Source organism: Harpia harpyja, chromosome 15, assembly GCF_026419915.1.
Source record: "Harpia harpyja isolate bHarHar1 chromosome 15, bHarHar1 primary haplotype, whole genome shotgun sequence".
In the NCBI taxonomy this organism is placed as follows: domain Eukaryota; kingdom Metazoa; phylum Chordata; class Aves; order Accipitriformes; family Accipitridae; genus Harpia; species Harpia harpyja.
In genome coordinates this window covers 12,450,937-12,467,982 of record NC_068954.1, presented here as the reverse complement: position 1 = coordinate 12,467,982, position 17,046 = coordinate 12,450,937, and the positions used below count along the sequence as shown (strand labels likewise).

Sequence of the window (17,046 nt, the reverse complement as noted above, 5' to 3'; positions counted from 1 at the left end):
TTTTCAGCAGTCATTCTTACCTAAAGGTCCAACAGGTTTGTGTTTAAAGCGCCCTTGCCTGTAAGCTGTTTCAACTGCTTCAAGAAATGCTGGTATATGCGGTCCAAATCTTTTCAAGGTATTTGTTTTACTATCTTTCAGCTCTCTCAGCTGTTTCTGCTTGGCACCCAGTGCTTCTTTCACATCACAGTCTTCTCTCCTAAGAGAACAGGACTTTTTCAGTAGCAACAGCTTAAGAAGCCTTTATTTGATTAAAATAAAGTCTCATTTTTCAAGTACTAATAGGACAGTGTATCAAGACCTTAATACCTCAATGTACAGCTAGCTACACATGCAATGTTTTCAAAGTTTCAAGGAACATGGAGACAAAAAAGCAAGAAAGAAAATGACTACTTTGCAACAGTTTTACAAGACTTATTTCTAACAATTATTATAAATTTATTTTATCTCTAATTATATGCTTCAATTTCACCGTCTTCTACAAAGGTCTTCAACAGAACACAAAGTTACTGTTGGTTACAATAACTGATAAAAGACATTTACACTAATACATCAAGTGCAATAAGCAACAATTCTCAAATCTCTTAAGACAATAAATGACAACACCGCCATAATCCCCCCGGTAATCATTGTTCAAGTTCAGGTTTCCAAATCAAAGCCAAAGAGTGCTTTGTTTTTCTAGTCTGAGTATGGGCTAAATTGGTGTTTGAACCATTTGCTTCAAAGTCTCTATAAATTTGCCTTTAACTACAGGCACAATAACAGCCCCTGAGTGAATCTATTTCCTTATATCATGTTATGTATCTTGTGACATCATATCAGGATGTACTAGTGTATTAAACATGACAAAATTTAAGTTATAGTCAGCCCATTGGATGATAAAAGAATAAGGGACAGATGGTGGGCAAAAGAAAGAAGGGCATTAAACTGGTAGTATGGATTTATATCAGGCTTTAGTAATACCTTTCACCTTTAATGACAAAACTGTTTTCTTAATTTAGAAACTTTTGGAAAACTAAGTCATGTTGTGACAAAGACAAAAATTTAGCAAGTCCTAAGATAAACTAGAAAAAAAAAAAATAGAAACAGAAGCCTAATACCTCAGGGAATGCAGGTACATAGGAAGGGACCTCTTATAACTTGAAACAAAGGAAAACAGTTACATTCAAAAAGCATAACTTACCTAAGTCTAGCATGTTCTTCCTTACACTTATATATAGCCTGCTGAAACTGATCCACCTGTTGACCAATCATTATTTCTTCATCATGGACTGCCTTTAACTGTTCCCGTAAGTGTGCAATTTTCCTTTGCCTTTCCAATTTTTCAGGCTCTGAAACCTGATTAGCACTAGAAAAGACCATACTTCAATAAACCACACTGAAGATTTATAAGCGACATGAACTTTTATTACCTGTATCACACAAAAGACCTATGCATGAGAAAGTTATGTTTAAGATTCTGTGCATTTACAAGATCTACAAAGCATAAATACTAATTTTTTATTTTTTTTTAAATTTGTAATCACACATAACTCTCCCCAGTTACGTTCCTATTACATTTAGTTTAAGGTATATTTGTTTTGCAACACCATGGAAGCTAGAAAATGTATGTTATCAACAAAAAAGAAAAGCTTTTTTCTGCCCAATTACCTCATCACATTCTAGTCAAAATCTTGGTATGCAAAGAAGCAGGATCGGAAATAGTTAAGTATTTAACTGGACCCTGCTGAAATTTCAAGAAAATTTTGTTACTGCAGATTTTCTCATTAATCAGAACAGCTCACTCCCTGCATACTTATACCTTAATTGTAATCACTATATTTGTACTTACCTGCTTTTCAGTTCTTCAATTCGTTTACATAGCTGTTCATTGTCTTTTCCCAGATGTTTTAACTCAGTTTTGAAACGGTTATAAAGTACCTATGAAGGAAATAGGATACAGTAGTTTAATAAATAGAAACAAGAAATAATTTCAAAAAGAGCTACAGTTTTGAATAAATAAACACTGAACTGCATCAAAACAGAGAAACATAACTTGAATTTCAAGAATGTGAAAAAGAAAGAATAACAGTTAACTTTAATCATATTTATTTTGACCTAAGCTTAACACCTGCATAAAAATATAAACCCCATGGCCTCAGAACAGAAACTACTTGCAAGTCAGGCAGTAAATTGCGCCTATTTTGAACTGCACTATGGATTCAGGAAACCTAGACACAGATGGAGAAGTGCATATGGGTAGTGCATGGACAAGATTAATGCTTTAAGTTTGTATGAACTTTGAAAGTTCTTTTTGCCTACCTCAGCTTCGTTGACTGCTTTTCTTCTTGCCTGCACATCAGCCTTCAAAGAAATATGCTGAGGATGCAGGGCTTGTGCTTCTTCACTTACTGTTATTAACTTCTCTTGTATTGCTTTGTACTTTTCTTCTGCTTCACTCACTTTTACCTTTGGTACAAAAAGAGAATGATACACAAGCAGTAATGAAGCAAAACTTTCTTAATGCTACAGAAGAAATCTCTCTCAAAAGAATCCATCCAACATGACTCATTTGCGCTTTTTTTTGGTTTAAAAAAAAAATAAAGCAATTCATTGCCACTATAGATAGGCTAAAATGAAAATTAATAGAGGAACATACTCAGTAAACCAACAGACTACCAGATCTGTGAAATAAACAGCAACCTTCTTTTCTAACTCATGGTTTACTCAAACACAGGAGTCTTAATACAATAAGGCCAAGTACCATGATATTGAAAGAACTAAAACCAGTATCTGGACAATGTTCCTTCAACACTACACAGACATGTTCAGCCATAAATGAAAAATGCCTCAATTGTAAAACAAAGACATACTTTTTAAAACATAAAAAAAAAAAAAAAATCAATGAAAAATGAGTGCAAATTCAGAAAGTTTGGAGAAGAACTTTTAATAGACTGGAAAGATCAAAATAACGATGCCTAGTGTTTCTCTACAAAAGATATATTTCATACGTGAATCTGAATGTTTGGAAAAATTATTCTTTCTTGCTACCTACAGAAGTCTTAAGTACCATTCAAAGAGCCTGTTGGACTTTAAGATGTCTCCAAAATCATGATCTTTTCCACAGGCAATGATACCCAAGGAAACCTACATGACAGATCCCTGAAAGATGCTCCAGCATTACAGAAATAGGCATCAAGTAAGTACTCTCAACAATAAAACAGTTCAGATTACTGCTCACTGGTATATGCAATGCTAGTCATCTCAAATTCCCAGGCAAAATAATATAACCCTTACCTGAAACAAAAGTATCAGCATGAAAACCACACACACATACCCCTAACTAAACAACAAAAAACAAAATGTCCTAATATCATCCAATGAAATGTGGAATGAAATGTTACGGTTAAGTTGTAGATGGCTAAAAAGGTATATAGATGGGAATGTTCTTAGCTGCTTGTGAAAAGCTAAGATGGCCAGCTTCAATAGCTTACAAGCTAAAGGACAAAGTTTAAATATTATTTTCATTCTTGAGTCAGGGAGCCAAAACTAGAGTGACATATGGTTTAAACCAAATACATACCTGGCATTCTTCTAGCTTCTGAATAAACTTCTCTGTATTTCCTTCTTCAGCTCTGATGCCTTCTTTGATTGGCTGTATTTCTTTTTCCATCTCACCTACCTAAACAGAAGCATATATTAGCATATATCAGAATGTCCGCAGCAGATTGAGAATAATTTAAAGTATGTTTCATATGAGGAAACATATTTTAACAAGACATTTACCACTGCCCACGCCATCTTATGTTTCAAATCTTCAAGACGATTTCGCATGTCATTCACAAACCCAATGCTTTTGTAACGTTCCTTTTTTTTACAATAAAGCCGCTTAAGTTCTTGAAGACGCTTAAAAAAAAAAGAAAAAGGTTCAATTGTGAGTGCAAAAAGCTATGATATAATAAAAAATTTTGGATAGATTTTTTTTTAATTTAATGTCACTGAGACCTAATCAAACAAAAACTATGTAGTTCAACTCCTATAGTTACTTCAGTGCTCAGGTCTGTATTAATAATTACTTTAACTTTTACATACCTCTACTCCTTGTTCTATCTGAATACATGTATTTTCTTTAGTTTTCATAATAGATGAATAATCTTCTTTCATCTGTTCCAGCTGAGTTGCCTTCATAAAAAACTAAAACGGAATAAAAAAGATGAAGATGTCAGATTCAGCAGCTTATCTAGATGAACTTTAAATAATTACCATCCCAACCTCTATGCATGCTGAATGATACCCAAAGTAAAATAAACAGTGGGATATTTCTGAATAATGAACTAACAGCTAACTCCACAGTGTCCTAATTTTTTTAAAAATTTATCAATGTCTTTAGAGAAAAAAATTCAAAAAATTTGTTTTTGCAAGTGGATGACTGCTACAATCACATAGCATACTGGGTCTGGCTGGGATAGAGTTAAGTTTCTTCACGGCAACTGTTATGGTGCTGTTTTAGGTGTGTGACCAAAACAATGTTGATAACACAGTAATGTTTTAGCTGTCACTGAACAGTGTTTGTATAGCATCATGGCCTCCTGTTTCTCACTCTGCCCTCCCAGTGAATAGACTGGCACTGCGTGCAAGAGGTCAGGAGGGGATACAACCAGGCTGATGACCCCAACTAACCAAAGACATATTCCATCCCATAAAATGTCACTGTCATGGTTTAACACCAACTGGCAACTAAGCACCACACAGCTGCTCGCTCACTCCCCCACCAGTGGGATGGGGGAGAGAATCAGAAGCATAAAAGTGAGAAAACTCATGGGTTGAAAGAACAACAGTTTAATAGGTAAAGCAAAAGCCACATGCACAAGCAAAATAAAACAAGGAATTCATTCACCACTTCCCATGGGCAGGCAGGTGTTCAGCCATCTCCAGGAAAGGAGGGCTCCAGCACGCGCAACCGTTACTTGGGAAGATGAACGCTGTAACTCTGAACATTCTCCCCTTCCTTCTTCTTCCCCCAGCTTTATATTGCTGAACATGACATTGTATGATATGGAATCTCCCTTTGGTAAGTTGGGGTCAGCTGTCCCAGCTGTGTCCACTCCCAACTTCTTGTGCCCCCCCAGCCCCCTTGCTGATGGGGTGGGGTGAGAAGCAGAAAAGGCCTTGGCTCTGTCTTGACTCTGTGTGAGCACTGCTCACAGTAACTAAAACATCCCTGTACTATCAACACTGTTTTCAGCACAAATCCAAAACATAGCCCCACATTAGCTACTATGAAGAAAATTAACTGTATCCCAGCTCAAACCAGCACAATCATGCTCAGCAATAAAAAGGGAGAGGAGAGGGTTTAGGGGAGTTAGCTATCTTTTGCTCGGGAGCTGGCTGGGCATCGGTCTACCCATCAGAGGTGGTGAGTGATTGCTTTTCCATCTTTTGTTTTGTTTTGCTTGCTTTCTTCTTCCAGCTTTCCTTCATTTTTTAAACAATTTTTATCTCAACCCCAAAATTTTCTTGCTTTTACTCTTCTCCCATCCCAAGCAGAAGGCAGCAGGGAAGGGAAGTGAGCAAATGGCTGTGTAGTGCTTAGCTGCTTACCTGAGTTAAACCACAACAGGTCATTAAAATTAAGAATTCTGATTTTATTTTCCTCCAAATACCAGCTCTAAAAATTTAAAATCAGTATTTTAATGTTTAATCAAAATGTTAAATGATTTTTCTTACCTTGTACTTGTCACCTTCATTTTTAGACTGTAAGAAGTGCTTACTCATTTCTTGGGTTAAAACAGAGACAGGATTATCTACCTGTAAGAATAACTGAGTTTATTTTCATTTTAAGTAAAAAAGTTTTCATGTAACTGCATATCCATGAAAGTGAGCAAATCATCTCCCTGTTCCACACCCAGCAATTCAGTAATAAGCTGAGAAGCAGATCCAGTAATTAATTTTTCTACTCCTCTCACCCCTTTTTTTCCAAAAAGAAAAACCAACAACAAAAACAATGAAAAAATTTAAAAGATTCAACTCCATCAAATACAAATTAGAACCACAACAAGGACAACTAAGGAACGGTTTCCAGGAGAATAACTGACTTGTAGAAAGACAGCGCCTGTTTTTCCCATTTATTTAACAAGATCCACATTAGGAATTTTATCCAATACTGTTTAATTTCTCATTATTTAATTGATCAAAGTATTGCATTAAATGGAATGAATTGCCCCATATATTCTTACAGAAGTTTCCACAAAATAAAATCAATATGTACTAACAGAAGTTTATATTATTTGAAAGGCTGAATATGTTGAATGTTTTAAACTTCATGTGTACTACCTGATCTTTCCTTAATCATGTAAGCAGCAAAAATACACTCAAATTTCTGCAACAGCAGAAACTGAAATAATGAGCAGAAAAAAAAGCTCCAGGTATGAAAGAAACCTACATATGCTAAGACTTTCATTAACAGCATACATAGAATCATAGAATCATTTAGGTTGGAAAAGACCTTCAAGATCATCAAGTCCAACCATTAACCATGCCCCCTAAACCATGCCCTGGAGTACCCTGTCCACTCGCTTTTTTAGTATCTCCAGGGATGGTGACTCAACCACTTCCCTGGGCAGCCCATTCCAATGTTTGACAACCCTCTCAGTAAAAAAATTTTTCCTAACATCTAATCTAAATCTCCCTTGCCTCAACTTGAGGCCATTTCCTCTTGTCCTATCTCCAGCCACCTGACAGAAGAGACCAGCACCCACCTCACTACAACCCCCTTTCAGGTAGTTGTAGAGAGCAATAAGGTCTCCCCTCAGCCTCCTCTTTTCTAGACTGAACAACCCCAGATCCCTCAGCCGCTCCTCATGACTCATGGCTCACAGATGATAGCAAATACTTATCTGTCTGGGACAGAATCTTATTCTGCATTGTATGAAGTATAAATTTCAATTTTCTTTTGCCATTGCATTTGATCTTGAAAGAATACAGAAGTGGTGAACCTCTCATTTAACAAAATGGAACATTGTTTTTTATTTGAAGAATTATAACATCACATGCTGATATCTTAAATTGCACAGAATTTAAACACCGTCACAATTACCTGTATATTAAAGTGATCCAGTATTCCTATGAGTTCCTCTTTCTTTGAAGAAATTAAGGTCCCTAATGGTAAAAAAAGAAAGGAAAAGCACCAATAGATGCAAAGTAAAGAGACATACAATGCCCTAGCCTACTGTTCAATCTAGTGGTTCTTAGTAAATGTAAAAAATGAGATTAGTATTTTTGTAACACAGATTTATTCCTAAATCAGAAACACTGTTTGGTTGGGGTTTTTAATCTTTCTGATGTATTTGCATTTGTACAGAAAGACTTCTAATTAAAGTCCCTCCTTGCCTCATAAACCCTCTGTAAAAGAATTCAGGTAAATCAGCAAATTCAACAAAAACTCAAACAGACTAAAAAATATGTTCAGCCTCATCATACAAGCAGATATTCTTAAAGACAAATACTGTATTACCTCACATCATGCACAACCAGACACAACTGCTTTTGACGTGCTAAAATATTCTTAGTCTAAGGTAAACACAAAAAATACATCATCCTTGAATGATGAATGAAATGAGAAACATTATCCTTTACTAACATCAAGGCATTTAAAGCAATGAAAACATTTAAAGAGCTTCTAAGACTGAGAACAAGACAAACTACCACCAACCAGATTTGCTTTTCAGTCTATAACTTCTGCTTCCATCCAGAGTAATGTGCTGATTCACAATAATAGAGCCACCATACACTTCTGGTTTAAATGCATCTCTGCCTCGGTTTCGCAATGTTATGGAAATATCTGCAGAACTAAAAAATAAAAATAATAAGAGACAACTAAAATTAGTTCCAAATCTTAAAAAAAAAAAACCAAAACAAAACATCAGAACATTCTATTTTTCCACAAAAATTGTAATATCTTGTACAGGTCACAACTGGAAGTCAGTCATAGTACCAATCGCAACAAGATATATTTATGTTGTTTAAGCCAAAACAGCACTGGAGGCATATGGCCATAAAGGCTGCCATACACTGACCTGTCTGCACCTTCTATGATTCAGATAAATCATGAGCCAAAAGCAAGTAGTTGTGAGAACAGATTTCCCCCACCTGCCCTTCCCATCTGAGTGTCCCCATCTTTAGGTTGCAGAATCAAGTTGCTGTTTTGGTTGTTCTCCAGTCCCCAAACTGACTTCCGTAGAATACTGGCTTCTACAGCCATCCCTAACCAAAGTAATCTATAGCAAAATGCTTAAGGTGTTCTTCTAGAAGAGATGGGATGTGGTTTCAGTTCTGAATTCAGATTTTCTGTTTCTCAAGTGAATGCTGAAACACTAAGGTATTATACATAAGGCAGGCACTGCCAACAATTTTACTCTAAGCACCTCTGAAAAGAAGAGCCTGGGATTCTGAGTTACAGCTTTATGTAAATGTAAACTCTTAAACCTCCTCTCCTATCTTTTTATTGATTCCCCTAAACATGTTATCCCCACTCTTGCAGCAGACATGAATCCACTTCCTGCATGTTTAATAATCCACCTATATGTCAAGGTCTTTGTATTGTATATACATTCATGTCACCAGAAAGACAGAAAAAGAATTAACCTCACTGCTCACAGAACAATGATAACTAGTTTCCAATTAATGTTTTTCTAATGAACTCAATTCTTCTGTAAGATATCCAAGTACGTCATGGAAGTAATACACAAGAACTGGGCAATATGCAGGACTTATCACTGTTAGCTAGTTCAGAGATAATGGTATACTACTGGTAAATTACTGGTAAAATTTCTAACGTGGTTTTTGTTTTCAGTTCAGGGGTTTTTTTTTTTGTTTAAATATGATCTCTTCAGTGTTATGGTTTTTATTCAAATCTGGTAGAGGAAACAAAGGTGAACGGAAAACTGATCAGCTAACCTGAATCACAATCACTAAACAACATGTTCAACTTTAACACTAAGAAAGTTTTACTTACGTCTCTCCATCTCGTACAAACATTTTTAATGAGGAACCTCTATTAGTTGCAGTGGCTTTTCCACCAAGTCCAACAATAAGAGCAGTTAATACAGAACTTTTCCCACCTGTAATAGAAGCATTGAACTTTTTTTAAAAATAAGTTATTGTAACTCTTCATAAAGTTCACCCATATTACAGATTTTTGTTTGACTGCTTATGTATTAATGCACTTAAAGTCCAAATTCTGTCTCTATTGAACAAACATATAAAATAGCAAAAACTCTAGAAAAACATCCGCTACTTCCAAGGTTGCCCCCCCCCCCAAAAACACAAACATGCTAAGCCAAACTTCTGTTACTTCTATTTAGCAGTTTACATTCAATAAGATGCCTTATCTCAAGAGGAAAGAATCTCTCTTTCCTTACAAGCATACAGAAAATATGTATATGACAAAAGAAATCAAACACACATTACCATTGATATCATATAACCTTTATCTGAAGGGTTTTAAGCTCTCTTTCAAAATTTTTGTTTAATTTTTGAAATTCTCTCTCCAAAAGAAGTGAACTTGCATAAATATCACTTCCTTCTCCTATAACAGTTTCTACATGACATATACTTGGACAATTACTGTGCATTTAATAGTGAACATACAAGTACATTTAGTTTAAATATAAGTTTATGTATGATTTAGCTATGAGAAGATTTATATTCACATTATCTTTTGCAAATCTCCAAATTTAAGACCTAAATTTTTCAACACTACTGGGATAGACCTGTGAGGTTCCCAAGTCCAAAAATGAATATCTCTCCATTCCTAAAAGATGGCTAGCAATTCTTTTTCAAATAAAAATTACATCTTCTAAATTATTAACAGAAGTGTTCTTTGACAAAGAAATGATGCAATTAATACTTACTTCCATTGCTTCCAACAACAAAATTGAGATTTGATCCAAACTGAAAAGGCCCCAGCATTGAATGGCACATAAAGTTCTTCAGCTGGATACTTTCAATTATCCCAACTTCCCCTACAGTCTAAAGGATTTAACAATTAAAACTGGTGTTATGTATGCATTTTAATGAGATACAGTTTATCTTTTTTTAAATATAATGAGAATCCAAGCGACAGCATGATATAAAACATCAATGGTTACAAGCTACAAGGAAATCAGAAGGGTTTCATGACACTATGAAAAGTTACTTGCTACAGAGCAGTTACATAATAAAACAAGGGGAAAACAGTTACCAAAGCTGATCACTCACCCATAGTAACTTTCAGTTCTCCCCATGACTAACTTATAATTAATACAATATAAAAGATTAAGATCATAGATTCTATACAGCTGTCAGAGCAGTAAAGAGCATCATAGAAAGACTTTTTTGTTACTTGAATAATAGTATTTGTGAGAATTCTTAGCACAGCTTAGAACAAGGGAAATTAAGTTACATCAGGAAGGGGGAAATGAAACTAGAAGTGGGACAGCCCACTGTTCAACTGGTGAAGTATTGTTTTGACAGGAAACTTCAGGATTATCGCCAGTGCTTCAGAAAAGCAAAATTTTCTAAAAAAGCAAAAGCAAAGTCATCAGGAAATATAAGCAAGCCAATGACACAGAACAGCTGCTGCTCAAGAAAATGAAGTGAGGAATAATGCTTCTGCATACCAAAAATGAACCATGGTGTCTTATAGAATAGAAGAGACTATTTCAGTTGGAAGGGACCTACAACGATTATCTAGTTGAACTGCCTGACCACTTCAGGGCTGACCAAAGTTAAAAGCAAGTTATTAAGGGCATTGTCCAAATGACTCAAACAGTTAGAGGCCTGGGGAATCGACCACCTCTCTAGGAAGTCTGTTGCAATGTTTGACCACCCTCTCAGTAAAGAAATGGTTCCTACTGTCGAGTCTAAACACACAAGACGGTATAACACACAAGACACTATTTGCAATCTCAGAAATTATTTCTAAAAATTCTTCATCAAATTAGAATTCAACTATTACAGAAAAGCAGAAAAAAAGTGGTATTCCTATTTTCAAGTTTCATCTCCATCAAAATACACATTTCAAACACTAGATTTTTTTTTTTTTTGAGTAATTTGAAAGTGTCAGCTATGCAAAACAAACAAGTAGTTGGTACTTCTTTCAGTAAATAATTTGTTTTCTAAATATTTTCTCTGCTTTTACTACAGCCATAAAGAAAATATACCATACTTCTATCAAACAAAATCTGTTTCCTTTATTTGGTTATTTGAGAACTTCAGTAGTACTCATTCTATAAAACCAAACTGTTATTTCATGATCAACTGTTATAACTACATGACCCAAAAGAAATAAGGTAAGAATGAACTCATGCAGAAGTCCTCATCACAGACATTACCTCTAGTTTCTTTTATATTGGTTCCACTGAAGCCTACATGCAAGACATTTATTTCAATGTCAACCAAAGGCACAGAACCTTTTTATATCAACTTTTTCTTATATCTTCCCCTCCACAAAACTTTTTAAACAACTTACCGAATTACTATCAGCTGATGACTGTGAATTTTCTTCTTCATTAGACTCATCACTATGTTCATCTGCGTATTCTTGTCTCTGCCTTTTATGGGATCCAGGCTTTGAAATACTTTCTTCCTTTCTCTTACCCATGAGTACTGAAAAATGAAAGTAATGAAAGATTATAGGTTTCAGTCTCATAGATGAAAACATACCTACAGATGATAGCACAGACATACCTATTTATTTACTTTGGTAAAAGAAATATTAAGATCATAGCAAACATTGCACCAAACAAATACTTTCTCAGAACTGAAATCTCAGTGAATTTAAGCCTAAGCTTACTATGAAGAAGTTGTATTGGAACAGAAGAAACACAACTTCATTATTCTAATCAAGCTGAATTTGTTTGTTGATTAAAAAAAAAAAAATCAACCTTGATTCTGTTTTCCTTGGTACATTAGACTGGGATATTTGCTAGAATTGTTTTTGGTTAGTAATGGAGTTGAAGATTAAGTTGTAAAAAGTACATAGCTATTGTAGTATAATCAGCAGCCTCAATGCAGGTTTGATTAAAGTGAGCTGCGTAGCCAAAAAGAAAATGTATTAATTATATGCAGTTGACAAATGCCTAGAAAATTAATATGCAGAATAAAGGAAAATTATATTCATAGCACTGTTCCTGTGCTGTTTCTTTCACACACCCACCCTGCTTTTGTGAGGCAGTATAATGTGATCACAGTAAATAAAACGCTGTTATTTTACTAATGAAGGATAACAATTCTCTATATAGAGAACATATATATATATTTATATATATTTTTCCTCTACAAATGAATAAACACACAGACTTCCTGCACTAATATGACTGGTCAGAAACACATCTTGCAAAAGTAACAAGGTTATTAAAGTCACATAAAACTGAACAGGCATCAAGATTAGTCAAAATCTCACACTTTCTGTAACTGTAACCTTAGGGCATGGTTTTTATTCCCCCAGAAGTACATATTACATTCTTCATACCTAGAGTCCCAAAGCACTACACAAAACATGGAAGTTCACATACTTTTGCCCAAAGTAGAAGCAAGGTCCTGCTTATACAAAGGCAATGCACAATCTTTTTATTTGCCAGTAGTTAAGTCACCTACTGGTAAGTGTCCAAAACAGGCTAAAACTGACATCAACTGCATAGTTTTCTGACATCAAAAAGTTTCTGAAATGGAGTATGTTCTCCTACTCAGACAACTTTGTTTACTAGAATTTAATCTAGAGCTCCCTTCTAGGGAAGATGGCAACAAACTTAAATGCATCTCACCAGTTGGAGCAAAATTCAGATGCATTCAATGCAATTAATATCCACTGCTGTAGAAAGATCACTGCATGACACATGGCCTAAGAGTAGGCTGAGTTTATTTAGGAAAATAAAGAAAAATAATAATTTAAAAAAAATATGGGGTGGGGTGCAGGAAAGGAAAGAATGACCAGTGTTGGAGACACTGCATGGTTTGAGACCAAACTGTGTAGAGACTAAAGATACTAGGGGCTTGGACAACAGAACACTTCTAGTCACAGACGCATTTATGATAATGAGCGACCACTTCCTTGTCCCACAGGACAGATGGGACTATCCAGGAGGGAAGGCAGGCAGGTCGGTCTAACAGTTCCTAATGTGATTTCCTGTGCCCTGCAAGGAAGATGACAGGATCCATGAGAAAGCTGGGTGGATCAGCACAGCAGTAAAGCCCTCAGGCCCTCCCAGAGCTTCTCTGTGGGTCTTGTTCCACATTCTCTCTTTAAATGTTTTAGGATTAATAACTTGAAGAATCTACAAAGAACTCAGTGAAATAAAGACTGTTAAATTACAACTTTAGTCATAAGAACTAGCACTGCAACGGAGAGGAACAGTCTTTCCTCCCTCTGCCTCTTCTGTATCTGTCTCATCCCCCTGAGTTCAAGCAGCTCTTTATGCAGCAGAATAATTACACAGCATTGATTCTACTGAAAATTAATGGAAAAAGCTTTTTCCTTTTAAATGAGATGAGTTCCCCAACCATTTCACCATGCACATCTGTACATTTGGGTCATTGTGGAGAAAGAGTGTGCTTCTTTTATTTGTGCCAGCTTCATGTTCTGGCCAAACTACAGCCTGATTTCAACTGATAAAAGGTCAGATAGCTCATACTACCAAGCACCAGAGACAATAGCATTTATTATACAAAACACCACAGACATTAAAATTTGTTACATCATTACAAAGAGTATTTCATTTCTATTCTAGATATTCATTGACTGTTTTATAAAATACAGGTTCTAATAATTCCCTCATTAATTTTCTTTGACACAGTATCTAAATTATTAAAGAAAAAAATAATATGCATCTCTTTCCACTAAGTGCAATGAACAAAATCCAAAGCAAATACAGAAATGCAATAAACTTCCCATCTGACGTTCTTGCAATAATTTTGTATGGCAGGGATTTCAGAACAAGTACTGGATTATTATTATATCCGTTAACTATTTACACGAAATCTGTCATTTCCTTTTTACATTATGTAATTTAATACCATACACATAGAAACCAAGGAGCAAATACACTTCATGATTCAGTTACATACCTTTTGCTATGCTACTTTCAGTTTCCTACATAAACATGTCTTTATGCTTAAATCACTCAGACCAGGAAAGAGTCACTTGTATGCTCTTTGAATTTATCCATCACCCAAAAACGAAGACAAGCATTCATTCAGTTTGCTGTTCCATTGAAATCTCTCTCTAGAAAGAAGGGAAAACACAAGTTTTAAATGTTGTCATTATTAATGTCTGAACTAAAGATCAGGGCTAGGAGTTCCATCACTATACCATTTGGACATTTAAGAAAAAGAGAGTGTAAGAGTGCAAAACAGGACAAAATAACCTAGAAGAAAACTCACTCATGTAATCTAAGCGTGACGAAGGCAAAGGACAGAACAGTCTCCACCACGGAACTCTTGAAGAACTAGTACTGCAAACAAAACTTAAACTGAAACTGCAAGCAAACTTTATGGAAGTAGCCTCAGAAATCATTCTGACAAGTACCAGCGGATGTAATACCTACAGCGAGCACAAAAAAGCCAGAAGGAAAGAGAAACTGACTGAAGCAACAAGGAATCCACTAATACGACTTCACAAGAAACAAAGCTTTAAAAGCTAAAGAAAGAAATAACATTAAAAAAATTAAAAACCCACATAAAATGACACATACGCTAATCTTTACTTTTTTTTTGACAGAAAAAGTTCCTTTTTTTACATTAATTGCTTCCAAAACTCTTGCACCAAGACACCCCTAATTTTCCTCATTAAGTTTTTAATTGAAAAAACAGTTGATTTCAGTCTTAGCAGCACTCACCATGACTAAAAACAGTTTGGAATAACTACTCAAGGCAAAGGAAAAGTAGCTGATCTGACGTATCTGAAGGTTATTCAAATGTGCAATACTATATTGGAAACAGTTAAACTGGCAAAAACATATATTAGTGCAAGTATTTTAAGATTCGTAATAGACTAATAGGAAGCCAACAACGGACACTACTGACAAATGTTAACAGAAGTTTTTTTTAATGGACCAGGCATCATATTTAAAAACTGAAGTCTAAATTTATGTTTATATTGCAATATAAAGTAGGACTATGCTAAAGGAAACCTCTGATGACAGAGTCAGGAACATCAATAATTCAAACAAGAACCTGACTGTTACTCAGAAAGACAAAATGGAAGTACTGATTTAATAGAGAAAATGAACTTTACTGCCATAGAATGTAAGAGCATACAGTTCAGAATAAAAACTGTAGCTGTAAGTCAGGAACAAGTAAGGGCAAGACAGATCCAATTCTGAAAACATCACAGGATCACTACAAATTATTACAAGTAATTGTCACGCATGTAACGAGAGCACAAAAGAAAAACACAATCCTCAAATGTGCCGTATAAAACTATTAGGACTATTACATGTTATAGTAGAAAAGCATTTACCCTGTTAACACCAAAGTATAGGAAAACAGAGGCTGCATCCACTGGAAGCAACATGCACTGATGCCCACCCATGTTCCAACTTAACCAATGGCATCACTTTCCACAGTTTCCATTGCAATGCAGTTGTACAACTGTTTTCCTCTTTCCCTAGCTGGCTGGTCACCTTCAGGCTCATCCAGAGCAGACACAACCAACCTACTGCCACCAAAACCGCTCCACTTGCTTTCTAGCAGCCTTGTGTTGGCCTGGTGTCCCTGTGAGGTAGGAAGCAGCTGCCACTCAAAATATTCACTTTGAGCACTCTGCACCCAGACCGGCTACAACCTGGACTGCCTTTCGTCCAGTTAGCAAAACAGAGGTAGAGAAAAGACATCAGAGCAGACCTATGGTGGGATGAAGGCAAGATATGGGAGGAAGCATTGGGTGGGAGAAGAGGAAGAACGAGTTGTAGTCTTCTACTGATGTGCAGCACGCTACCTTTGCTTAAACAGACACACAGATAGTGATAAATAAATTACAAGTTAACTCTAGCAGCTTTTAATAATGAAGGAAGGGAACATTCACTCTCTGCTGGACTTAAAAGGCACGTGTTTCAGAGGACTGAAGTCAGAAGCCTAGCTTCCTACACAGCAGTGGAGTGCGGTATATTTTTAGGGGCTACCCGAGCCAGATGTCCCAGGTTAGACTACACGACTCTGACATCCACGACTCCTCTCCGAATATATTCGCAGCCAATGCATAAGAAGCCTATACCATCCCATCCAGACACTGGAAAAGCACTGTCTGACCAACAGCAGCACAGAAGGCAGCTCCACCTCCTCTACAGGGAAGGACAAAGGGAAGAGGGGGCAGAAATCCCCCCCCGGTCGCACCTCCAGTCCCTCGGTTATTAGCTGCTTGGCCCAATACTTTCTCCGGACGACCTGGAAGGATCCACTCACCTCCCAGAGAGGAGAGACAGGTCCCTTCGCGGCTGGAAAGCCCGGGCGGCAGCCGCTCCCCGGTCCTTACCCGCTTCCCCCCCGCTTCCCACCGCCGGCTGCCGACGGGCAAAGCCGGGCAACGCGGCGGGGAGCCCTCACACCAGGCCGAGCAGCCACAACAAAAGAAGAGCGGGTGACAAAAGCCAGCTCCGGCTGCTAACGTGCCCGCACAAAACCACCTGCGAAAGCCCCCCAACGGCGCGGGCAGGACCCGGGCGGCGGGGCGCGGGGCTCCCGGCCCGGCGCTGCCCTGACACAGCGCGCCGGGGCGGGGGCAGGCGACGCCGCTCCCCTGCGACCGACCGACCTGCCAGCCGCCCCCCGCTCCCAGAGAGCAGAACCGCGCCCGGCCACCGCGGCACCGGCCGCCAGGGCCGGCCGCCCCCCACCCAGCCTACCTCTCCTTAACGCCGCTGACGGGCGGAGCCGTTACAACCGCCACAAGCTCAGACCGCCGGCAGGTCCCGACCCACGCAGCGGCAGCGGCAGCGGCGGCGGCAGCAGCAGCAGCAGCAGCCTCGGGCCAGGAGCGCTGCGGCCGCCCGAGCGCGACGGAAGAGCCGCCGGGAGGGCGGCGCCTGCGCGCTC

At 37.5% G+C, this 17,046-nt stretch overlaps 1 protein-coding gene across 3 annotated transcripts in view; it reads right to left on the bottom strand.

Annotated features, from left to right (window-relative positions):
- Window positions 1–16,960, bottom strand: part of SMC6 (structural maintenance of chromosomes 6) — a 39,053-nt gene extending 22,093 nt beyond the window's left edge. For 2 of the 3 annotated variants that reach the window (XM_052809180.1, XM_052809179.1), the window contains exons 1-15: window positions 16,857–16,960; window positions 14,083–14,239; window positions 11,489–11,625; window positions 9,891–10,008; window positions 8,993–9,098; window positions 7,691–7,827; window positions 7,076–7,137; window positions 5,707–5,787; window positions 4,072–4,173; window positions 3,766–3,885; window positions 3,563–3,661; window positions 2,302–2,448; window positions 1,832–1,920; window positions 1,184–1,348; window positions 21–199 (exon numbers count right to left, since the gene is read on the bottom strand). In XM_052809180.1, coding sequence (XP_052665140.1) covers window positions 21–199; window positions 1,184–1,348; window positions 1,832–1,920; window positions 2,302–2,448; window positions 3,563–3,661; window positions 3,766–3,885; window positions 4,072–4,173; window positions 5,707–5,787; window positions 7,076–7,137; window positions 7,691–7,827; window positions 8,993–9,098; window positions 9,891–10,008; window positions 11,489–11,620 — 1,537 coding nt within the window. In that variant the 5' untranslated portion in view covers window positions 11,621–11,625; window positions 14,083–14,239; window positions 16,857–16,960. The remainder of the gene's footprint in view (window positions 1–20; window positions 200–1,183; window positions 1,349–1,831; window positions 1,921–2,301; window positions 2,449–3,562; window positions 3,662–3,765; window positions 3,886–4,071; window positions 4,174–5,706; window positions 5,788–7,075; window positions 7,138–7,690; window positions 7,828–8,992; window positions 9,099–9,890; window positions 10,009–11,488; window positions 11,626–14,082; window positions 14,240–16,856) is intronic. The other variant, XM_052809181.1, reaches the window with a different exon arrangement.
- Between the last annotated feature and the right edge of the window lie 86 nt (window positions 16,961–17,046).